Raw genomic sequence first — 26,358 nt, forward strand, 5'->3', positions numbered from 1 at the left:
ATAAATCTAAATAAATTATTCCTATTTAAAACTAAATACTTACCTATAAAATAAACCCTAAGCTAGCTACAATATAACTAATAGTTACATTGTAGCTATCTTAGGGTTTATTTTTATTTTACAGGCAAGTTTGTATTTATTTTAACTAGGTAGAATAGTTACTAAATAGTTATTAACTATTTAATAACTACGTAGCTAAAATAAATACAAATTTACCTGTAAAATAAAACCTAACCTAAGTTACAATTATACCTAACACTACACTACAATTAAATTAATTACCTTAATTAACTACAAAATTAAATAAAATTAAATTAAATTATCTAAAGTACAAAAAAAACAAAACACTAAATTACAGAAAATAATAAAAAAATACAAGATTTTTAAACTAATTACACCTAATCTAATCCCCCTAACAAAATAAAAAAGCCCCCCCAAAATAAAAAAGCCCTACCCTACACTAAATTACAAATAGCCCTTAAAAGGGCCTTTTGTGGGGCATTGCCCCAAAGTAATCAGCTCTTTTACCTGTAAAAAAAAGTACAAATACCCCCCAACAATAAAACCCACCATCCATACAACCAACCCTTTTCTAAAACCCACCCAATACCCCCTTAAAAAAACCTAACACTAACCCCTTGAAGATCACCTTACCTGGAGAAGTCTTCACCCAACTGGGCCGAAGTCCTCAACGAAGCCAGGCGAAGTAGTCCTCCAGACGGGCAGAAGTCTTCATCCAATTGGAACAGCCAATAGAATGCCAGCTCAATCCTATTGGCTGATTGGATCAGCCAATAGGATTGAACTTCAATCCTATTGGCTGATTGCATCAGCCAATAGGATTTTTCCTACCTTAATTCCTATTGGCTGAATTCTATCAGCCAATCGGAATTGAAGGGACGCCATCTTGGATGACTTAAATGAACCTTAATTCGTCGGGAGTCGTCGGATGAAGAGGATGCTCCGCGTCGGATGTCTTGAAGATGGACCCACTCCGCGCTGGATGGATGAAGATAGAAGAAGCCGTCTGGATGAAGACTTCTGCCCGTCTGGAGGACCACTTCTGCCCGGCTTGGATGAAGACTTCTCCCGGCTTCGTTGAGGACTTCGGCCCGGTTGGGTGAAGACATCTCCCAGTAAGGTGATCTTCAAGGGGTTAGTGTTAGGTTTTTTAAGGGGGGATTGGGTGGGTTTTAGAGTAGGGTTGGTTGTGTGGGTGGTGGGTTTTAATGTTGGGGGGGATTTGTACTTTTTTTTTCATGTAAAAGAGCTGATTATTTTGGGGCAATCCCCCGCAAAAGGCCCTTTTAAGTGTATGTAATTTAGTGTAGGGTAGGGCTTTTTATTTTGGGGGCTTTTTTATTTTGTTAGGGGGATTAGGTTAGGTGTAATTAGTTTAAAAATCTTGTAATTATTTTCTGTAATTTAGTGTTTTTTTTTTTTGTACTTTAGATAATTTTATTTAATTGTAATTAATTGTATTTAATTTATTTAATTTATTTAATTATAGTGTAGTGTTAGGTGTAATTGTAACTTAGGTTAGGTTTTATTTTACAGGTACTTTTGTATTTATTTTATCTAGGTAGTTATTAAATAGTTAATAACTATTTAATAACTATTCTACCTACCTAAAATAAATACAAACTTGCCTGTAAAATAAAAATAAACCCTAAGCTAGCTACAATGTAACTATTAGTTATATTGTAGCTAGCTTAGGGTTTATTTTATAGGTAAGTATTTAGTTTTAAATAGGAATAATTTAGTTAATCATATTAATTTTTATTTAGATATATTTAAATAATATTTAAGTTAGGGGGTGTTAGGGTTAGTGGGTTAGACTTAGGTTTAGGGGTTAATACATTTAGATTAGTGGTGGCGGTGTAGGGGACGGCAGATTAGGGGTTAATAAGTGTAATGTAGGTGGCGGCGGTGTAGGGGGCGGCAGATTAGGTGTTAATAAGTATAATGTAGGTGGCGGCGGTGTAGGGGCAGCAGATTAGGGGTTAATAAGTGTAATGTAGGTGGCGGTGGGCTCCAGGAGCGGCGATTTAGGGGTTAATAAATTTATTTGAGTGGTGGTGGGCTCAGGGAGTGGTGGTTTAGGGGTTAAACATTTTAGTATAGTGTGGGTGTTTAGTGACAGGGTACAAATAAAGCTGTGAAAAAGCCGAAGAGCAGTGAGATCGATGACTGTTAACAACAGTCCGCTGGTCATCGCTCCGTACTTGGTGTGCAACTTTTTGACAGCTTTTTTGTTAAATATGGAGAGCATATTCAGGTCTGCGGCAGCGATGTTAGGCAATCTTAGGCGAGCATATTGGTGCCGGCAAATGCAGGTAAGTTGATGGCTTGATAAGTAGATGCCTATGTCTACTAAGGGCTAGATTACAGTTGGAGCACAATGCTCTGTGTGCTCACGTTGGTGCAAAAATGTTCCTTTATGGGCACACCAGTAATTCTACTCATATTACAAGTGGGAAGTAAAATAGATGTGGTCATCGTCATCCCGGTTATGATTTAAGCTTTAGTGAACACCGCTTCTGAAAAGTGCAAACTTAAAAGGTGTCAAAAAACACATCAAAAATACAGTGTACTGTACAGTAACACTCATAATAACAGTGTCTTATAAAAAATGTTCAGTAATATTTTACGGAGATTTTATAAGGGGTCAAAGTTAGTAGATGTTAGGTCTGAAAGTGCTTTTACATAGGGAACCATTGGAACAACTTTATTAACATATATATCTATTAACCCCTTAATGACCAAGGATGTGCCTGACGCATCCTTTGGGGTTTTAAGTGGTGGAAGCGATCTTGATTGCTTCCAGCCGCTTTCAAGGTATTGCAGTGATGCCTCGATATTGAGGCATCACTGCAATACCTTTTTTAAGCATCCAATGCAGAGAAAGCCACTCTGTGGCCCTCTCTGCATCGGCCAGCAATGGTGCTGATCGTTGGTGGGTGGGTGGGTTTTAAAACTATTAAAACAAAAAATCCCCCAGGAATAATATAGAGCAATTCAGCTACGTTTTCTGTAGTGAGCACTATACACTAACGTACACAATGCAGTTTGTCAAAAATATAACAATATCACTTATCTGTGTGCACTGATTCCATCACAGGGTGCAAGAATACTGAAGCTTTAAGATGTTAGAGCCCTGTGTGAAGATGTGGAGCATCACAATCGGGCACTTGTACAGGGTTAAATTAAGTGAATGGCTTTGAAGAGAGCTACAGACACAGGAGGAGAAACAACAATATGATGAGTAGAATCTACTACTGTAACTATGCTGAGCAGTTTAGTGTAACTTTAATATAGTCTAAGCACTAACACACTAAATTATTTTCATTAGAATTATGAGAATGTTTATTTAAAACAGGATTTTTGTGACGATTTAAAAAAAAAAAAAATACTTTCAAGATCTCAGTCTCCAACAAATATTGAAGGCAAACAGTTATATCTCAATCAAGACAAAGGGGGATATTTATCAAAGCGTCAACTGAAAATACGCTGGAATTCCACATCATAATTGTCACGAGATTGATCCGCCGTAGTTATCAAAGCGTCAACATTGGCAAATGTTGAAATTTGCAACGTAACATATGATCACGCGATCTCAATCCGACGCAGATCGATGCGAGTTGAAAACTCCTATTCGACACTATTTGAAGCTCTCACAAAGTTATCAAAATGTCTACAGTTACGCTTGCATCTTTTCCGACTCAGCGTACCTAGTTTTCAATCCACCACCCTTGAGGTCGCGGATGCCATTGAAGTCAATGGGAGTCTGAAAACACAGAAAGCTTATGTTCGATGCTGCAAGAAAATGAAGAATATTACATAATAAAAGTAAATTAGAAACGTTATTAAAATTGTATACCCTTTCTAAATCAAACAATATTATTGCTACACATTTGGTGCACTGGTAGATATAGGGATACAAATGTAAAATACATTACTACTTATGGATTATGCTACAAATTTGTCTCTCATTACAAAGCAAGGGGACAATATTTCTACATATTCGGTGCAAAGTTTTGCCCCAAACTTGTCGCACTAATAGATATAGAGATAAAAATAAAATAAATACAAAACATAATATAGCTAACTTACTTATTATTTGTTGGAAAAATCTATGTGCACCATGTTTAAGCCATGTAATACAAGTCCGACTCTCCACTTCACGCCATATTTGACGCAACACTTTTCGCACCAATTATGACGCAAACTCCTAAATAACCCACACACTATTGAATTTTTCAACCACTTTTGATTGGAATATGCATAGTCACATGATTTATGACATCAGCCAATCTGATTCAAATATACATTTTAAACTATCACTAACTAATCAAATTGCTCGATACTTGTGTCATTGATCACTCATCAGAACTTGTGCCATTTGTTACATTGTGTATTATACTTTGACAGTATGTATATGTGAAATTAGTATTAAAGTTAAACATTGATGCTGACATTAGGACACACAGTGTAATATTTTAGACAAGGATTTTAAAATTCAAATTGATGTTTGATTCAATAGAATCTTAAAGAAAAATTAGAAATTAAAATCACCTCTTTACTGGCATGCTGTTTTCGGTGTATTTCTTCCTTATCTTGAATTTTTTTTTCTTTAAGAAATGTAATCTAGGTCATGGGGTAGATTTATCAAACAGTGGATGCTGCAATCTACCCCTGAAGTTTACGGCTCTCCGGAAACTTAAGTTAAGAAGCAGTGGTCATGAGAGGTGAGGGTCAGCATTTATCCTGATCAGATACGATCGGGATGATTGACACCCCCTGCTAGCAAATGTTCAGGGGGCGGCAATGCACAAGTGCATAAGCATTTCACCAGAAATGATTTTGCAATGTAAATGCCGACAGCGTTAGCTGTCGGCATTTAGCGATGTTGGGCGGACATGATTTGCCACAGCGAATCATGTGCACCTGCACGTTAATAAATCGGCCCCATATATTTATATATACATCTAAAATGGTAATATAAAATAATAACTCCAAATTACACTACTTACAAATATATTGAAAAAACATTTGTTCTACTTTATCAAGTCCCTTGTTATTCATTGTTATTAATCCCAAGGAGTTTTTGGATCCGAATAACAACTGAAAAGCAATTATTGTGATCAGCCCAAATCAAAGAGTGCCAAAAACCTGCTGAAAAGAATCCAAAACAAACAGCCAATAGACTGTGATTAATGTCCTAGTCAGAAAACATGCTTTATGTTGTTTTTCAAAGTTTTATGATTTATTTATTTTTTACCTTTCAAATTCTACACATTGGATCTGCTGAAAACAAATTTTGCCTGAGTGCCATTTGTTTGCTGTTTGTGCTTTTTTCAGTGTTAAATTTCTGGCTCAGTTCATGCGCTCCATTTATCCAAGCTTCAATGATCAATTTGTCTAATCTCTGCATTATTTTAGACACTTTTTTCACTTTCCAAAGTTATTAATCTGTCAGTTGTCTCAAAATTCTGCTCATCTCGTCATGATCAAATCTTAATCACCAAGGTTCAATTGAATTCATCTCCACGTGTAGGGATCGTCAGCCAGGTTTCTAAGCTATCAAGCAGTCAACTTGATCATTCTTTAAATCCTCGACCTTAGAGCTTGATAATGCCATAGAAAGCAATGGGGAATACAAAGCTTTCTTAAAGTAAGCCATGGGAGTGTCAGCTAAAAAAAGGCAATGATCAGCCTTGTTTTTTCATTCATTACTATGACCATTTAAGAATGCTACGTTTTATAAAAAGAGTGCAGAATCCATTGTATATTACTTTTTTTTGGTGCTGTTTAATATTTTAAAATTGAAAACAAATGCATTTTACATACCATACAAAAATATTAAAAAAAACTATAATTACCATTAGAAATCTTTATTAAATGGTGAGAGAAGTTCCACGCATCTGCCACAGTGAAAACATGGCTGCTATTGCTTAGAAACATGGACCAAGTGGTTTAAATGTGCTTAATTTAGAATGTAAGCTTAATAACTTAGCTTAATCGCGCCACTGATGTACCAAAAGTTATCAACTGTCTGGTATACTCACGTCGGATTTGGGCAAATGAAAATAGGGCAATTTTTAATAACTTTGGATGCCGACCATTAAATATCTAGTTGTGGATAACGTAACAGCGGATGCACTTAAATCACGCAAAGTTGACACCCCATGTGTTTAATAAAACAGATCATTTTTGGGTGTAATGCAAAACGTTTAAAATGCTCACTCAAATCACACTTTGTTTCCGCGAAATTTCCACACAAATAACATTTAAATAGCTAAATCTTTATTTATTATTGTTATTAAGTGTTTCAAGGTTTAAAATTAGCTATACATTTACTTAAAGGGACATTAAACCCCAAAAATGGCTTTAATGATTCAGATAGAGAATACAATTTTGAAAAAGTTTCCAATTTACTTCTATTGTCAAATTTATTTCATTCTCATGTTATTCTTTGTTGAAGAGATACCTAGGTAGGTAGCGTGCACATGCCTGAAGCCCTACATGACAGGAAATAGTGCTGTCATCTACTGCTCTTGCTAAAGTATAAACTGCTGCCATAAAGTGCAGCAGACACATTCCTGAGATTCCCTTCCTGCTTTTCAACAAAGGATAACAAGAAAATGAAGGCAATTTGATAATAGAAGTAATTAAGAAAGTTGTTTAACATTTTATGTTCTATCTAAATCATGAAAGAAAAAAATTGAGTTTTATGTCCCTTTAAAATTACACAAAATTATTAATTGCATGTGACATGAAATAATATTACTGGTTAACTGTAAAAACTTACATCCAAATCTTCTTGACCAATTTAAGATATATGTGCACATAATCTGGGAGATGTGTTTTTCTAATGTATCCATAGAGTTCTCTTATTGATTGGAATACAATTGAAATGGCTACCCCCTCCCCTATTTTTCAGTACTTCTGACTTTTCTAAATGTGCCCAAAATAATACATTCTTTATGCAGTTCAGTGATTTGTTAATACATTGGAATGGCTTTAAAATAAAAATACTTTGAATGGTGACTCTTTAGCTTTTATTGCTTGTTTAATGTTGTTCTATGTCTGGTGAACCCTTTACTTTGTATTAAAGGAAGAAACAAAACACATAACTGCACTGACATAGGACACATTTTAATTTATTGATGTATGTAATGTATGTAATTGTTTTAAATCTTTTTTTTTACTAACATAGTTTAATAAGATGGTGTTCTACATTCAATTATATTAAATTAAATACATTAAATTAGCCTATCCTCATTACCTTTAACCAATAGGGCTGATTTCAACTGAAAACTTCTCACTATATTTACATTACAGAAATAGGTCTTACAACAAGGTCACTGATACGACCTCTGTATATGATGTTATCTGGGCTTCCACAACGTAATATGATGAAGTGGTGGGATAAATATGCAGATTTTTGTGACTTTTGGAATATAAATACCCACTGTTTCTTTAGTGAAGTCCTCTTCTGAAGATATCTCCATCATGAAGTTACTTCTGATTTGTGTGCTGCTCGGAGCAGCAGGTAGGTCCAACTAGAGAAAGAGAATGTCATCTGCTGTAGTTTATATATAAAGCCAAAGGTCTCTTATATTTCATTTTCTTACTTTACCTCTGCCGAGTCAGGTTGATCAATTTATGGACTCTGGTACTAAAATACTTTCCATCTTCCAAGAAAAAAATAGGGCACAACACTATCATCTTATAAATCCAAGCCATGCAGACCACAGTCTATTCTAGTCATGAAGCTAGAATAGTTTGCAAAGAGCCAAGTATGGCCAAATGGAGCATTTAATCATAATTCCCACCCATACACTTGCCTCTGATCACACACTTTGTCCTGCTGTACTTATAGTTATGAATAATTCCTAATTTCATTGTTTTGGTCTTATGTTTAAATATTGGTTACCTGCTGATATGCGATAAACATTCAGAAACATTAAGTAAATGTAAGCAAATCATCAAGCTTGTAAACGCCAGTCTGCTAGACATAACTGTTTGTAAAATACATTCTTGTATGCAAGAACTCTTTACAACACTACATAAATGGGTTATATTACTAGTCTAACTATTCCCATAAAATCTCAGAATTCTTCCAACAAACCTAATTCTACATATGCTTCACTATAGTTGAGTTATATATGGTTTTAAAGGAATATGAAACACAACATTTTCTTTCATTTTTTTAGCTAGATAATGCAATTTAGTTCTATTATCCAATTTTCTTCATTCTCTTGGAATCATTTGTTGAAGGAGCCACAATGCCCTACTGGGAGCTAGCTGAACTCATCGGGTGAGCCAATGACAAGAGGCATATATATGCAGCCTCCAATCCTCAGTTAAATCCCAGTAGTGCAAATCTTCTCCAGAGCCTACTTAAAGGGACATGAAACCCAAAATTATATTTTAAACAACATTCCAAATTACTTCTATTATCTAATTTGCTTCATTCTTTAGATATCCTTTGTTGAAGAAATAGCAATGCACCCAGGTAAGCCAATCACACAAGGCATCTATGTGCAGCCACCAATCAGCAGCTACTTTTTTTTTAACAAACTATATCAAGAGAATGAAGAAAATAAGTAAATTGGAAAGTTGTTTAAAATCTCATGCTCTATCTGAATCATAAAAGAAAAACCTTTGGGTTTTATGTCCATTTGAGTATGCTTTTCAACAAAGGTTACAAAGTGAACAAAATAAATTAGACAACAGACATTTGCTTTTGACTTTATTGCCCTTTTACTGTACCTGAAATGTTTTAGATTTGACTTTAGATTAAAACTCCAAGTAATGAAACTGAGACAATGGGGGGTAGTTATCAAGCCGTCAACCTCAAATACGCTGGAATTCCGCAGCGTATTTGTGGCGAGGCTGATTCGCCTTAGTTATCAAAGGCTAGAGACCGGCAAAAGTATAATTTTGTGACGTAAGCTTCGATCCGCCGGACTCAGTCCGACACAGATCGATTCTTACGTCACTCCAGATGTTCCGCACACAACCAATCAGCCAATCGGATTGAACTTGAATCTGATTGGCTGATTGAATCAGCCAATCAGATTTTTCTACCTTAATTCCGATTGGCTGATAGAATCCTATCAGCCAATCGGAATTCGAGGGACGCCATCTTGGATGACGTCACTTAAAGGTACCGTCATTCGTCGTTAGTCGTCGGGAAGAAGAGGATGGATCCGCGTAGGCTCTTCTGAAGATGGCTCCGCTCCGCTCCGGATGGATGAAGATTGAAGACGCCGCCTGGATGATGACTTCTAGCGGATCGAAGACCTCTTCAGCGCCACCTGGATGATGACTTCATCGGATAGAAGATTTCTTCTGCGCCCCTTGGATGATGACTTCTGCCGCTCCGGATCTCCTCTTCAGTTCCATCGGTGCTCGGCTGAGTGAAGACGACTCAAGGTAGGATGATCTTCAGGGGGGTAGTGTTAGGTTTATTTAAGGGGGGTTTGGGTTAGATTAGGGGTATGTGGGTGGTGGGTTTTAATGTTGGGGGGGGTTGTATTTTTCTTTTACAGGCAAAAGAGCTGTTTTATTTGGGGCATGCCCCGCAAAAGGCCCTTTTAAGGGCTGGTAAGGCAAAAGAGCTGTTTACTTTTTAATGTAGAATAGGGTAGGGAATTTTTTTATTTTGGGGGGCTTTGTTATTTTATTAGGGGGCTTAGATTAGGTGTAAGTAGCTTAAAATTGTTGTAATATTTTTTAAATGTTTGTAACTTATTTTTTTTATTTTTTGTAACTTAGCTTTTTTTATTTTTTGTACTTTAGTTAGTTTATTGAATTGTATTTAATTGTAGTTATTTGTAGGTAATTTATTTAATTTATTTAATGATAGTGTAGTGTTAGGTTTAATTGTAACTTAGGTTAGGATTTATTTTACAGGTAATTTTGTATTTCTTTTAGCTAGGTAGTTATTAAATAGTAAATAACTATTTAATAACTATTCTAACTAGCTAAAATAAATACAAAGTTACGTGTAAAATAAATATAAATCCTAAAATAGCTACAATGTAATTATTAATTACATTGTAGCTATCAAACGCCTAGATTTAGAGTTTTGTCGGTAACGACCCACGTAGCTAACGCTGGCTTTTTTCTGGCCGCACCTTTTAAATAACTCTGGTATTGAGAGTTCACAGAATGGCTGCGTTAGGCTCCAAAAAGGGAGCGTACAGGCATATTTACCGCCACTGCAACTCTCGATACCAGAGTTGCTTACGGACGCAGCCAGCTTCAAAAACGTGCTCGTGCACGATTCCCCCATAGAAAACAATGGGGCTGTTTGAGCTGAAAAAAAACCTAACACCTGCAAAAAAGCCGCGTTCAGCTCCTAACGCAGCCCCATTGTTTGCTATGGGGAAACACTTCCTACGTCTGCACCTAACACCCTAACATGAACCCCGAGTCTAAACACCCCTAACCTTAAACTTATTAACCCCTATTCTGCCGCCCCCGCTATCGCTGACCCCTGCATATTATTATTAACCCCTAATCTGCCGCTCCGTAAACCGCCGCTACTTACATTATCCCTATGTACCCCTAATCTGCTGTCCCTAACACCGCCGACCCCTATATTATATTTATTAACCCCTAATCTGCCCCCCATAACGTCGCCTCCACCTAACTACACTTATTAACCCCTAATCTGCCGAGCGGACCGCACCGCTATTAAAATAAAGTTATTAACCCCTAATCCGCCTCACTAACCCTATAATAAATAGTATTAACCCCTAATCTGCCCTCCCTAACATCGCCGACACCTAACTTCAAACATTAACCCCTAATCTGCCGACTGGAGCTGACCGCTATTCTAATAAATGTATTAACCCCTAAAGCTAAGTCTAACCCTAACACTAACACCCCCCTAAATTAAATATAATTTAAATCTAACGAAATTAATTAACTCTTATTAAATAAATTATTCCTATTTAAAGCTAAATACTTACCTGTAAAATAAACCCTAATATAGCTACAATATAACGAATAATTATATTGTAGCTATTTTAGGATTAATATTTATTTTACAGGCAACTTTGTATTTATTTTAACCAGGTACAATAGCTATTAAATAGTTAAGAACTATTTAATAGCTAAAATAGTTAAAATAATTACAAAATTACCTGTAAAATAAATCCTAACCTAAGTTACAATTAAACCTAACACTACACTATCAATAAATTAATTAAATAAAATACCTACAATTACCTACAATTAAACCTAACACTACACTATCAATACATTAATTAAATACAATATCTACAAATAAATACAATGAAATAAACTAACTAAAGTACAAAAAATAAAAAAGAACTAAGTTACAAAAAATAAAAAAATATTTTCAAACATTAGAAAAATATTACAACAATTTTAAACTAATTACACCTACTCTAAGCCCCCTAATAAAATAACAAAGCCCCCCAAAATAAAAAAATGCCCTACCCTATTCTAAATTAAAAAAGTTCAAAGCTCTTTTACCTTACCAGCCCTGAACAGGGCCCTTTGCGGGGCATGCCCCAAAGAATTCAGCTCTTTTGCCTGTAAAAAAAACACATACAATACCCCCCCCCCACATTACAACCCACCACCCACATACCCCTAATCTAACCCAAACCCCCCTTAAATAAACCTAACACTAAGCCCCTGAAGATCTTCCTACCTTATCTTCACCATACCAGGTTCACCGATCGGTCCTCGGAAGTGTTGATCCAAGCCCAAGCGGGGGGCTGAAGAGTGACGTCCATCCTCGGGCTGAAGTCTGGATCCAAGCGGCGGCTGAAGAAATCCATCATCGGGCTGAAGTCGGAAGTCCATTATCGGGATGAAGTCTTCTATCAAGCCGCATCTTCAATCTTCTTTCTTCTGGAGCGGAGCGGAGCCATCTTCTTCCAAGCCGACGCGGAACATCCTCTTCAACCGACGACTAGACGACGAATGACGGTTCCTTTAAATGACGTCATCCAAGATGGCGTCCCTCGAATTCCGATTGGCTGATAGGATTCTATCAGCCAATCGGAATTAAGGTAGGAATATTCTGATTGGCTGATGGAATCAGCCAATCAGAATCAAGTTCAATCCGATTGGCTGATCCGATCAGCCAATCAGATTGAGCTCGCATTCTATTGGCTGATCGGAACAGCCAATAGAATGCGAGCTCAATCTGATTGGCTGATTGGATCAGCCAATCGGATTGAACTTGATTCTGATTGGCTGATTCCATCAGCCAATCAGAATTTTCCTACCTTAATTTCGATTGGCTGATAGAATCCTATCAGCCAATCGGAATTCGAGGGACGCCATCTTGGATGACGTCCCTTAAAGGAACCGTCATTCGTCGGGAAGTCGTCGGAAGAAGAGGACGGATCCGCGCTGGAGGTCTTCAAGATGGAGCCGGTCGTCATCGGATGAAGATAGAAGATGCCGCTTGGATCAAGATGGTTGCCGGTCCGGATCGCCTCTTCTTCCCGGATAGGATGAAGACTTTGGAGCCTCTTCTGGACCTCTTCAGCCGCCGGATGATGGATCGCCAGCCCCCACTTGGGTTGGATGAAGATTTTGGAGCCAGGACCGATTGGTGATACCCGGTGAGGTGAAGATAAGGTAGGAAGATCTTCAGGGGCTTAGTGTTAGGTTTATTTAAGGGGGGTTTGGGTTAGATTAGGGGTATGTGGGTGGTGGGTTGTAATGTTGGGGGGGGGGTATTGTATGTGTTTTTTTACAGGCAAAAGAGCTGAATTTCTTGGGGCATGCCCCGCAAAGGGCCCTGTTCAGGGCTGGTAAGGTAAAAGAGCTTTGAACTTTTGTAATTTAGAATAGGGTAGGGCATTTTTTTATTTTGGGGGTCTTTGTTATTTTATTAGGGGGCTTAGAGTAGGTGTAATTAGTTTAAAATTGTTGTAATTTTTTCTAATGTTTGTAAATATTTTTTTATTTTTTGTAACTTAGTTCTTTTTTATTTTTTGTACTTTAGTTAGTTTATTTAATTGTATTTATTTGTAGGAATTGTATTTAATTTATTTATTGATAGTGTAGTGTTAGGTTTAATTGTAGATAATTGTAGGTATTTTATTTAATTAATTTAATGATAGTGTAGTGTTAGGTTTAATTGTAACTTAGGTTAGGATTTATTTTACAGGTAATTTTGTTATTATTTTAACTAGGTAACTATTAAATAGTTCTTAACTATTTAATAGCTATTGTACCTGGTTAAAATAATTACAAAGTTGCCTGTAAAATAAATATTAATCCTAAAATAGCTACAATGTAATTATTAGTTATATTGTAGCTATATTAGGGTTTATTTTACAGGTAAGTATTTAGCTTTAAATAGGAATAAGTTATTTAATAAGAGTTAATTTATTTTGTTAGAATAAAATTATATTTAATTTAGGGGGGTGTTAGGGTTAGGGTTAGAATTAGCTTTAGGGGTTAATAAATTTAATAGAGTAGCAGTGAGGTCCGGTCGGCAGATTAGGGGTTAATAATTGAAGTTAGGTGTCGGCGATGTTAGGGAGGGCAGATTAGGGGTTAATACTATGTATTATAGGGTTAGTGAGGCGGATTAGGGGTTAATAACTTTATTATAGTAGCGGTGAGATCCGCTCGGCAGATTAGGGGTTAATAAGTGTAGGCAGGTGGAGGCGACGTTGAGGGGGGCAGATTAGGGGTTAATAAATATAATATAGGGGTCGGCGGTGTTAGGGGCAGCAGATTAGGGGTACATAGCTATAATGTAGGTGGCGGCGCTTTGCGGTCAGCAGATTAGGGGTTAATTATTGTAGGTAGCTGGCGGCGGCGTTGTGGGGGGCAGATTAGGGGTTAATAAATATAATATAGGGGTCGGCGGTGTTAGGGGCAGCAGATTAGGGGTACATAAGTATAACGTAGGTGGCGGTCGGCAGATTAGGGGTTAAAAAAATGTAATCGAGTGGCGGCGATGTGGGGGGACCTCAGTTTAGGGGTACATAGGTAGTTTATGGGTGTTAGTGTACTTTAGAGCACAGTAGTTAAGAGCTTTATAAACCGGCGTTAGCCCAGAAAGCTCTTAACTACTGACTTTTTTCTGCGGCTGGAGTTTTGTCGTTAGATTTCTAACGCTCACTTCAGCCACGACTCTAAATACCGGAGTTAGAAAGATCCCATTGAAAAGATAGGATACGCAATTGACGTAAGGGGATCTGCGGTATGGAAAAGTTGCGGCTGAAAAGTGAGCGTTAGACCCTTTCCTGACTGACTCCAAATACCGGCGGTAGCCTAAAACCAGCGTTAGGAGCCTCTAACGCTGGTTTTCACGGCTACCGCCCAACTCTAAATCTAGCCCTTAGGGTTTATTTTACAGGTAAGTATTTAGTTTTAAATAGGATTCATTTATAGTGTAGTGTTAGGTGTAATTGTTACTTAGGTTAGTTTTTATTTTACAGGTAAATTTCTCTTTATTTTAACTAGGTAGCTATTAAATAGTTAATAACTATTTAATAGCTATTGTACCTAGTTAAAATAAATTGAAAGTTGCCTGTAAAATAAAAATAAATCCTAAGATAGCTACAATATAATTATTATTTATATTGTAGCTATATTAGGGTTTATTTTAAAGGTAAGTATTTAGTTTTAAATAGGATTCATTTAGTTAATAAGAGTTAAATTTATTTAGATGTATTTAATTAATATTTAAGTTAGGGGGGTGTTAAGGTTAGGGTTAGACTTAGGTTTAGGGGTTAATAATTTTATTAGAGTTGCGGCGGTGTAGGGGGGGCAGGATAGGGGTTAATCATTTTATTATAGGTGGTGACGGTGTAGGGGGGGCAGATTAGGGGTTAATAAGTTTAAGATAGGTTGCGGCGGGGTCCGGGAGCGGCGGTTTAGGGGTTAAACTATTTATTTAGTTGCGGTGGGGTCCGGGATCAGCAGGATAGGGGTAATAACTTTATTATAGAGGGCGGCGGTATAGGGGGGGCAGGATAGGGGTTACTAGGTATAATGTAGGTGGCGGCAGTGTCCGGGAGCGGCGGTTTAGGGGTTAATACATTTATAAGAGTTGCGGCGGGGACCAGGAGCGGCGGTTTAGGGGTTAGTAACTTTATTTAGTTGCGGGGGGCTCCGGGGGCGCCGGTATAGGGGGTAGAACAGTGTAGTTAGTGTGAGTGCTTAGTGACAGGGGTATCAATAAAGCTGTGAAAAAGCCGAAGAGCAGCGAGATCGGATCAGTGATAACTCTCACAGTCCGCTGCTCATCGCCCCGTACTTGGTGCGCGGCTTTTTGACAGCTTTTTTGATAACTTAGGCGAACATATTCAGGTCCGCGGCGGCGATGTGAGGCGAGCTTAGGCGGGCATATTGGACCGGCGAAGGCAGGTAAATTAGACGCGTTGATAACTACCCCCCTATGGGGCTGAATTATCAAGCTCCGAAACGGAGCTTGATGCCCCGTGTTTCTGTCAAGTCTTCAGGCTCGCCGGAAACACAAGTTATGAAGCAGCGGTCTCCATAACCTGTCCACCTGCTCTGAGGAGGCGGACAGACATCGCCAGAAATTAACCCGATCGAATAAGATCGGGTTGATTGACACCCCCTGCTAGCGGCCAACTGCTGGCGCAATGATAAATGCAGAGAGCGTATGCTGTCAGCATTTATCGATGTGCAGCGGACATGATACGCATTATCGCTAGCACCGTCTTAAATAGGCCCCTAAGTAATCAAATTATAATTTATGGTAAAAGCATCTCTAAATGAATGTTGTTAACAATGATTAATTTGCAGAAAATGTGCATCATTGTCGAGCATCAATAATTTCTGTATCTTATTTCAATCAGCTGCATTTGATGATGATGATGATAAGATTGTAGGAGGTTACACCTGCGGCAAGAACGCTCTCCCATATCAGGTGTCTCTGAACTCCGGTTACCATTTCTGTGGTGGTTCCCTGATTAACAGCCTGTGGGTTGTGTCTGCTGCTCACTGCTACAAAACGTAAATTTTATTGATGTATTTCCTTTAATTAACAGATATAGAGATACATAGAAATATCCTATAATAAAGCAAAATAGCCTTGTAGGATTAGTCTCATGAGAACAACACAACTAAAAATATTTTTATAGAAGACATTGTATTAGCTCACTACATTATGGGCTAGATTACAAGTGGAGTGCTATCATTTGTGTTTTTTCAAGGCTGTTTGCATAAGTTACATTCCGTCCATATTACAAGTTGAAAGTAAATGCAAACACCTGGGGGCAATCACGACTTACACTAGAATGGTTGCCGCAACTTCAAAGCATATGTATTTATATGTACCTTTGTATTTATGTATGTATATACGTATAAATTAGTAAGATTAGTAATTCTTCATGTGTATTAATCCAACACCACATTAGGCCTAAATTACGAACCCTGATGCATGTTACGCATATTATACTTTCCTATGTCCTTCACATAGAATTTCTTATTAATATATATATATATATATATATGTATTTGTGATAATGTTCATGCAAAAAAATATCTATACCTTTATATCTATAGATATAGGTATATACAGATATACATAGAAGTATATCTACGCATAAGTATGCATACATTTCTTGTCATATTGACCATCACACTTGCAGGAGCATCCAGGTCAGACTGGGAGAGCACAACATTGTTACCAGTGAGGGCACAGAGCAGTTCATCAACTCTGCCAAGGTCATCAGACATGCCAGCTACAACTCCAGGACCCTGGACAATGACATCATGCTCATCAAGCTCGCCTCTGCCGCCACCCTGAACTCCTATGTGAAGGCTGTAGCTCTGCCCTCTGGATGTGCCGCCGCTGGCACCAGCTGTCTGATCTCTGGCTGGGGAAACACACTCAGCAGTGGCAGTGAGTAAACCCAGTAACCACAACTATAAATCATAATTCCTAAAGGCTAAATGCTGGAGCAAAGTATACTTTAAAAATGCTCTAAAATGTTTATTTTTTATACGGAATAATTACCTAATCATATTAAAGGGTGGTAAATAAAAGGATGATATACCGTATATTATTTTTTTTTGCTTGCAGCAAACTACCCAGATCTCCTGCAGTGCGTGAGCGCCCCTATCCTGACTACTGCTCAGTGTACCGGTGCCTACCCAGGAGAGATCACCAACAACATGATCTGTGTTGGATATCTGGAAGGTGGCAAGGATTCCTGCCAGGTAATGGCCTAAACTTTTTTTTTTTTTTACTGTAATCAACACATAAACTGCTATGTGGGTTACTTCTTGTATCACACTCTAATGTGCTGCTGGTATATTAAAGTGAATGTAAAGTTTAATGAATGAATGCCCGGTATCTAAATATACTCTTAAAAACAGGGGCACTTGCATTCATTAAACTTTATAAAGATGCTTATTTTTTTAAATACTTACCTTTGCATTATGGTAAACATAACACCAATTCTCCGTCCGCAGCTCCTGCTTTCATTAGCATATCGATGACAATCCGACTTCCTCCAATCATTGTGTGCCTCGCGCCAAAAGGGGCACACAATAATTGGAGGAAGCTGGATTTGTCATTGATCTGCTAAAGAAACCGTAACCGTCATTATGTGTACCGTAATGCAAAGTTAAGTATTTTAAAAAAATAATCATCTTTGCAAAGTTTAATGAATGAAAGTGCCCCTGTTTCACTTATATTCACTTTAACTATGATGTATTAAAGGAAGATGTTACTAGGCACATGGAATTTATCTTTGCACAAAACTACCTGACTTTTATCCCTTGTATAACAAAGTAATTTATACTTCATAGTTTTTTTTTTTTTACGAAATAATTTTTATTGAGAAAAAGATAACAAGTTCCATGACAAATATAGCATATATATAAATGTGACATGACAATTCTTATTATACAGAGAATGCAGTAATGTCATGGTGGACCATTTCCCTCATATAGGTCCACCATTTCGTGCCTAGTGCTTCATGTTATTGTCATAGTATTGTTCATCATGGACAAAAAAATCACCTCAAATAAAGCCATTTAAGGAAATAAAAAGTAAAAGATGCAATACTTTTCCTCTTGTTTGCAAACTTTCATAATTAGATATTTAGAAAGAAAGTAGAAAGGAATAAGAAAAAGTAGAGAGAAGAATAGAAGAGAATCTCCCAATTAAAGAAGGGGGAAGTAAAAGGTTGAGAGCCAGTGTCACTAGTGGGTATCTATTCTTCCTGTTGTTCCCTCCATTACCTGTATGCTACGTCTGTTCCTCATTCGTTGAGTATCTGTCCAAACTATCCAGTCCTCCCATATCTGGAGGAACTCTGTTCTGGTATTAAGTAGGGTAGAGGAAATGTCTGCCATTTGATAATAATATTTAAGTTTATTTATTATGATATTGAAGCTAGGCACTGAAGACTTCCAGAACCTTGCTATTGAGGTCTTGACAGCTGTGCAGACCATTCCTACTAACTTTGATTTAGCTTTGGTAAGGCCCTCAATCGGAAAGTGCAGCAAAGCCTGTTCCCTACTTAGTGTGATTTGTCTATTTAGTATTTCAGTTAGAAGATTATTGGTTTGTGACCAAATCTTCTGCACCTCCACGCAGGACCACCACATATGTGTGTAAGAACCAACGTCTCCGCAGCCTCTGTAGCAAGTCTTAGGGGTTTTGTCTGTCCACTGTATTCTGCTGGGATGTAGGTACCACCTATACGCTACTTTAATGTAATTTTCTTTCAGATTGGCACTGATAGAACACGCCTGACCCTTTTTTAGGATTTCAGACCATTCTAGAGGCTCTTTTACAAACTGTCCTTCCTCTTCCCATTTTACCATAAAATTTAGTTTGTCTTCTGTGCTATTGTTATTTAATAGGTTATATAAAATCGATATAGCTCCCTTAGTTCTAGTTGCAGATGTGCATATCTTTTCAAAGGGGGTGTGTACTGTGTGTAAAGGTGGCCTACCTATTTCCTTAATTCTAGATTTCAGCTGCATATAGTGGAGCCAAGAGCCTGGCAATATCGGTTGGATAGAATTATATTCCTCATAAGATATGAAAGTGGAGTTCGTCATAGTATCAGCTATCCGGTATAGTCCTTTGTTAGCCCATATGTTGCTTATTGCTTTTGGAACCTGAACAGATGGCAAATTTAACGGTGTTGCCAAAGAGCTAGCTGTATGTAATTTGTATTTTCCCTGTAGAGTATCCCATAATCTAATAGAATGTGCTATGGAGAGGTAGTTGGACCAATTCAATGGTCTGTCTCGCTTAGGTGTCCACAGAATCTGATAGATTGGGTATAGTCGTAACATGTCACTTTCTAATTTTACCCACTTTATATCGTTCCCTCCAGTATTCCAGAGCGAAGTTTGTGCTAATCTGGCAGCCCAAAAGTACTTTTGTAGGTCTGGCACTCCTAATCCTCCTCGGTCTTTACCTTGAAGCAATGTTTTCCTATTAATTCTAGCCTTTTTATTAACCCAAACAAACTTTAACATATTTCTCTGCATATCAAGTATGTCCTCTTGGGGAACGGTAATAGGTAATGCTCTGAAGAGATAGAGCAGCTTTGGTAATATTATCATTTTTGTAATTACTATTTTACCATAAAAAGATACTTTATAAGTTGACCAAGTTTTCATTTCCCTTTTAAGATGTATAAACATTTTTTTATAGTTTAGTTTATATATGTTATCTAGGTTATTTGATATGGCAATGCCTAGGTATGTAATGTTAGAGGAGGCCCATTTAAAGTCAAAATTGATCTCAAGAAGTTTTTTTGTTGCTTCTGGGAGGTGGGTTTCTAGTGCCTCGCATTTATCATTGTTTATTTTATATCCGGATAGTCTCCCAAAATCTGATAATATTTTGTAAAGCGGGGGCAGGGATAACATAGGTTTAGTGATAGTTAATATCACATCATCAGCGAATAATGCGAGTTTGTGTACCGTGTCGCCTAATTGAATTCCTGTGATGTCATTCTGATTTCTAATAGTCGCTGCTAACGGCTCTATACAGAGGGCAAAAAGTAACGGGGAAAGGGGGCACCCCTGTCTCGTTCCATTTCGGATCCTGATTGATTTGGATTGGTAACCTGAGAGTCTGATAAAAGCTGACGGGGTCGTATACAATGCCTGAATTGCCTTCAAGAATTTTCCCTTTATCCCAAACTGCTGCAATGTCAGGAACATATAGTCCCAAAAGATCCTATCGAACGCCTTCTCTGCGTCCAACGATAGGAACAGAGAAGGCGTTCTTTCTTTATTTGCATAATCAATTAAGTCGATTATCTTTCTAACATTATCGGGCGCCTCCCTCCCTCTTATAAATCCTACCTGATCAGGGTTGACTAGGCTGGTCAGCACTGGGTTTAACCTATTGGCTAGTATTTTAGTAAAAAGCTTGAGATCTAAGTTTATTAATGATATAGGCCTATAATTTTTACAATGAAATTTGTCCCTACCTGGTTTAGGCACCACACAGATTCTTGCTGATAGAAGCTCTGGTGGAACAAAACCTCCTTGGAGTATGTGATTAAAGGATTCAACTAAATGTGGAACTAAATCTACCGAAAACTTCTTATAGAACCCCCCCGAATACCCATCTGGGCCTGGGGCTTTATTACTTTTAATTTGTTTTATTGCAATTATAACTTCCCTAGGAGAAATTGGGGCGTCTAATTGACCTGCGCGTTCTTCGTCTAGCTGGGGAATATTACTTTCCGTTAGAAAAGTCTGAATTTGTGTGACCCTGTTTTTAGACTTATCGATCGGCAGATTATATAAGGATTGGTAAAAATCAGCAAAGGCATTAGCTATTTGTGGGGGATCGTTAAGGAGATGACCCTCTGGAGTTTGCAGTTGGGGAACAGAGGAAATACGCGTTATATTCCTAATTTTCCTAGCTAACATTCGATCAGGCTTATTAGCGTATATGAAATATTGCGCTTCAATTATTCTCAGGGATGATAAGGCCTCCTCATTCAATATAGTGTCTATTTCAGCTTTTTTAGCTATGATTGCTCTAGCACCGGCTTCTGTTCTGTTATGTATGTGAGTTTTCTGAAGTTTATCTAATTCTAATTTTTTTTGCCGAAGGGCCTCTTTTCTCTTATTGATCATAAGGGCCTTCTCCCTAATAAGTACACCCCTAAGGTATGATTTAAAAGCCCCCCATGCATATAGCGGATTTTCTGTTGAATTTTTATTTATTTGCCAATATTCCTTGATAGATCTAATCAATTTTTGGGAGATAACTTCATCTTTTAATAAGTGCATATCTAGTGTCCAATTTATCTGTCTTGAGGGGTCAAAGAACCCCCCTAGGGAAATCTCAACAATGGAGTGATCTGACCATGATGTTTGGGATATGTTTGTATTTACTAGTAAAGGGCATAGAATCTGGCTAATAAAGATATAATCAATCCTAGAGTATGATTGATGTGCGGCTGAGTAATAGGTAAAACCTTTCATTGAACGATTGCAGATACGCCACAACACATCTATCAAGTTATGGTCTAAAATTAAGTCGCTTAAAATTTTGGAGGAGGATTTATGTGGCGCAGGGGACCTATCCAGTTGGTCATTGATTGTGAGGTTAAAATCCCCCCCAAGAACAATCTTGTATTTCTTCCAAGTGGTTAGTATTTTACTGATCTTTGCTATAAACCTTCCCTGTTCTTCGTTTGGAGCATAAATGTTACCTAATATTATTGGGCTACCCTGAATTTTACCCTTTAAGATGAGAAATCTCCCTCCCGGGTCTCTGATAACTTCTTCCTCTTGAAAGCTTAGATTGTCTCTTATTAAGATAGAAACCCCTCCTTTCTTTTTAGCTCCAACTGCATGGTATTGAGTTGGGAAAGCTGCATCCCAATATTTTGGGGTGGTTACCCTAGTAAAGTGTGTTTCTTGAAGCATAATCACCTGCGCGTTTAATGACTTGTACTCTGCTATAGCTTTTTTCCTCTTTATATGTGAGTGAAGACCCCTCACATTGTGTGATATTATTTTAAAAGACATGTTTGATGTATGTGTGGATTTATGAGATATAGTGTACTTAACTGTATTCCTCTGCTAGTGCCGATTTTGTTCTTACCCATATTAGAATGGATCCCAACCTTTGTGAGTCTGTCAGGGGTCTCAGGCCGAGATAACCCACCAGTGACCATGGGAGAGGAGAAACGGAAAGAGAAAAGAAAAGAATTAAAAGTGAAGATAGGAAAAAAGACAATAAATCGTATCTGTAAGTGATACATAACCAACATTAATCTAATGTCGTACTCTCGCACCGGGGGTGCACAACCTTATATAATGCATTAATGTAATTAACTAAACAAGCAAATCTTAATCTGAGCAATTCGGTAGATATAACCTGAATCAAAACATTTTAATGACCTTGTATTCAAATAACAGTGGTAAAGTGATTGAGCTCCCCTCCCTAATAGATATGGAGCCTCATTATTGTAATAGAAGTCGTTGCTAATTTAGCCGCTATTATATTCATAGCTGTACTAAATACCTCTATGTAGCTGTAACTAACCAACGGGTTAGTGGATTCTCACTTTTTTTCTTAACAATTTTAAACACAACCTTAATTTTGAATTACATTTCAATATTTCTTCGAGTTGCTAATATCCTAAAAAGGCATAGCTTAGATACAACAGCATAAATCTTCCCTCAATCTGATGTATCCTATCAGGGGGGAGTTCTACAAGCAATGATCAGCCGAGTTCTCTAATCTTATTTAACCTGGATCTACATCTTCGGTTAGCTGAGATCGTTTCCTTGGAGTTTGTGGTCTTGTTTCTTTATCCCAGATTGGCTGTGTTCTTTTCTTGGGGGCTCTTTGAGGTAACGGTAAGGCCGTCTCTTCCATTGGTATTTTCATTTGCTTCATCATTTTGATACCTTCCTCTAAGTTAGTGCAGGAGTATGAAGTGTTATGATATGTACAGATAAGTCGAAAGGGGAATGACCACCTATACTTCAATTTAGCTTTCTGCAAGGCTTCGACAACTGGCTTAAGATCTCTACGTTTCTTTAAGGTGGTTGGAGACAGATCCGAATAGAACTGTAGCTTATGTCCTTCAAATTCGAACTGTGGACTCTTCCTTGCGGCCTGTACTACTTTTTCTTTAGTCAGGAAGTAGTGAAATTTGATTATGACATCTCTTGATGCGTTAGGATTTTGAGGCCTATTTAAGGCTCTATGAGCTCTGTCCATCAGCAAAAAATCTTCCTCTATGTCAGGTAACAGTTTTCTGAAGATAGTAGGTAGCACTTCTTGAAGGTTATCAAAAGTTTCTGGGAGATTACGAACCCTAATATTAGATCTCCGAGACCTATTCTCTAAGTCTTCAATTTGGGATTCCAACGTTGAAATCTGTTTTTCTTGTTCTGTCATAATAGAGTGAACTTCCGTCAAATCATCTATCACTTCATCTACTTTATCCTCTATTACTGAGGTCCTATTGCCAATGCTCAGTATGTCTGACTTCAATTCTGCTATTGCTGATCTCAACTCCTTCTGAAATATCTCTCTTATTTGCCCTACCAGGGTAGTAGAGGGGATACCTATCTGATCTGTTGAAGTGTCGTCAGACATACTATCCTGATCCACAGCTGAGGACAAGGCCGCCTGATTTAAGGCTTTTCGATTCTTTTTAGCTTGGGCCCTTGATAAGCAGTCTTTGACTGTTTGGTGTTTTCCTTCCATAATATTACTAATTCTGGCTCCGGGACAATTCTCCACAATCTATATAGTATGCTTAATTTAGGTAGTGTTTTATTGATATCACCACTGTCAAACGAGCATGTGTTAGTAGTTTAGCTCTATTGTAGATGCTCTCTATTTTTTTTGCTTGTGGTATTTACTTGTAAGCTCACATTGTGCACCCCCCCTGACAGGAGCAGCTTATTCAACAATCATTTTTTCTAAACTATTGGTCAGGAGAAGCAACAGGGTACTCTCTTTCCAGAACACTTTTCCTCTTTTGTACCTTAATCTCTAAGCTACTGTTGCTATGGGAGATCAAGAAAGGGCTCATGCTCTAAGCAAATAGTTATATGAGAGTATAGTTGCAAAAGGGAAATAAATCAATCACATCACAACATTACACACCTGTGATTCATCTAATGAATACCCCAAAAAGGAGAGAAATGTTTGCATCATCACCTTTACACTTAGCAATCTGCCTCTTGACTCGGGGAACAGGGATACGACACCAGGGAAGGGAAAAGGGGCAGTGGAAGTGACCAGCCCAGACTGGCTGGGCCGGAAAGGGAGAGCCTTGAGGTGTTGTTGCTTTAATAGGTAAACATTCAGGTTACAGCTTTAGACTGATATTTATGGTAATAACCTGTGGAAAGTAAATGGTTAGGAGAACAATTAAAGCAATGAAGCAGGTCAGTACTTCACCTGTAGTCATACCCTCTCATGTACTTATTTTGTGGTTGCAACACAAATATGATAGTGGGGGTAGAGAACCTAGAAAAGAAAAGTGCAGGTTAAACAATATATATATAGCTAAAGAAAAAAGGACACTACACCCTAGACACAGAGTCAGGGACAACCTAAGCTGGCGCAGCAGCCTTATCCTTTGCTATACTGTGTAGTAATATAGTTCCAATCTCTGCTATTCAAGCTAGTTAGGTATATTTGATGAAGTTTATGTCCCAAATCCGGGTTCCCTTAGAAGTAGAGGTAATCTCCGCTGTGGTTGATGTATATGTCAGTTCAGGGTATGGTGACGCTGCCCCTTTTAGGGAATACTGCGTCCCTAGTCAAATTCAGAAAAAGTCCCCAGATAAGTGTTTAAATATCCTGTCAGGGGCAATGCAGGTCCACAGTGGACTCCTGGATATCTGGGCTCTTTTTACAGATAATCAGTGTAGTTGCTGTCCTGCAAAGGGCCTTTTTAAATATATGCAAAAGTTCCCTAGCCCTATCTAGTGGGCAACTGGTGGGGGTAAGCCCTAGGTAGTCACTAGTCCCAATAGGACCTAAGGAGATCTCTTAAATATACTAGCGTAGCTGCACAAATCAAAAGTCTTGTCCCAAAATGGCGGGTATTCGCGCCTTTTCTCTACCTAGTAGCGCAGCAAGTAGGCCCCACCATAGCCCGCGTGTACTCCGTTTATCCTATCTCCTTTTCAGCGGTGCAGGCTCTCACCCCCTAATGCCCACAACACAGGCAGCACTAACCTTAGAGGATCGGTGGCGTATGCAGGCAAGGCTTCCAGCCGCACTAACCCCCTCCTTCCTCTCTTCGGTCTGTGGCTCCGGAGCGGGTCCCCGGCCCTCCGGAGCAAATCAAGTGGAGGAAGGCTGGCGGCTGATCCCAGCCAAAAAGAAGCAAGGTCCCACTGGCTCTCCTAGGCGGAACACTCGGTCCCACGATCACCGTTGAGATGGAAGCCGGTCCTTTGGGTAAGTGCTCCGGAGCGGGTCCCCGTCCCTCCGGAGCAGTGTGGTATGAAGCTGGCGGCTGATGGTAATAGTGACTTATTCTCCGGAGCGGAGTTCAAACCTCCCGGAGATAGCAATCCTCCGCTGCACGTCCTGGTGAATGTTCTTAGTGGCCACCAGAAACCAAGATTTCTTCAGAGCAGCGTAGATTGCAATCGGCCTAGATTCGATCGCGCTGCTCCCGTTGGGCTCAAATGTCGAGCCAAAAGTTGCAATTCTGGCTCTCAGAGTTCTGAGAAAGTGAGCCAGACTGTCGAGTAGGGTAAATCCAAACACTTTGACTCTCTTTTATCGTTAATTAAGCGATTAATTAGGTATTAAATCTTTTGCTTCTCAGGAGCTAAGCTCACACACGTCCGAGCTGTGCAGTGGCTAGCCCCGCCTCCTCCTATACTTCATAGTTTTAAGAGATCACTTGTAGAGTTTGAGTAGAATAATTTTGATTATATATTAATTAATTCATATTCTCATTATGTTTAAGATTCACCCTGAAATATGCTAGTGCACACATTGTAAACATTGCTTTCCTGTTCCTGCAGGGTGACTCTGGTGGACCTGTGGTGTGTAACGGACAGCTGCAGGGTATTGTCTCATGGGGCTATGGCTGCGCTCTCAAGAACTATCCTGGTGTCTACACCAAGGTCTGCAACTACGTCTCCTGGATCCAGAACACCATCGCTGCCAACTAAAACTTGTTTTTAACTCTTTTTGCCCAGTCCCTAATGACTTCTTTATACAATTTAATATTGCATATAATATTAATAAACATTTCACACAGAGTGTGACCTTTTCTGTTTCCTAGCATTTGTCATATTATTTATTTAATGAAAATGTCCGTCAGTTATCATGCAAACACCTTTGCCTTCATACCGTGTGCCACCTTTTTTCTT

At 38.3% G+C, this 26,358-nt stretch overlaps 1 protein-coding gene across 1 annotated transcript; it reads left to right on the forward strand.

Annotated features, from left to right (window-relative positions):
- Window positions 1–7,497: 7,497 nt before the first annotated feature.
- On the forward strand, window positions 7,498–26,157 carry LOC128639647 (trypsin-like). The gene is made up of 5 exons (XM_053691774.1): window positions 7,498–7,555; window positions 15,849–16,005; window positions 16,644–16,897; window positions 17,078–17,214; window positions 26,008–26,157. The coding sequence occupies exons 1-5, from the start codon at window positions 7,516–7,518 to the stop codon at window positions 26,155–26,157; spliced, it is 738 nt and encodes a 245-aa protein (XP_053547749.1). The 5' UTR covers window positions 7,498–7,515.
- Window positions 26,158–26,358: the final 201 nt, after the last annotated feature.

This window comes from Bombina bombina, chromosome 9 (assembly GCF_027579735.1).
Source record: "Bombina bombina isolate aBomBom1 chromosome 9, aBomBom1.pri, whole genome shotgun sequence".
Classification (NCBI taxonomy): Eukaryota; Metazoa; Chordata; class Amphibia; order Anura; family Bombinatoridae; genus Bombina; species Bombina bombina.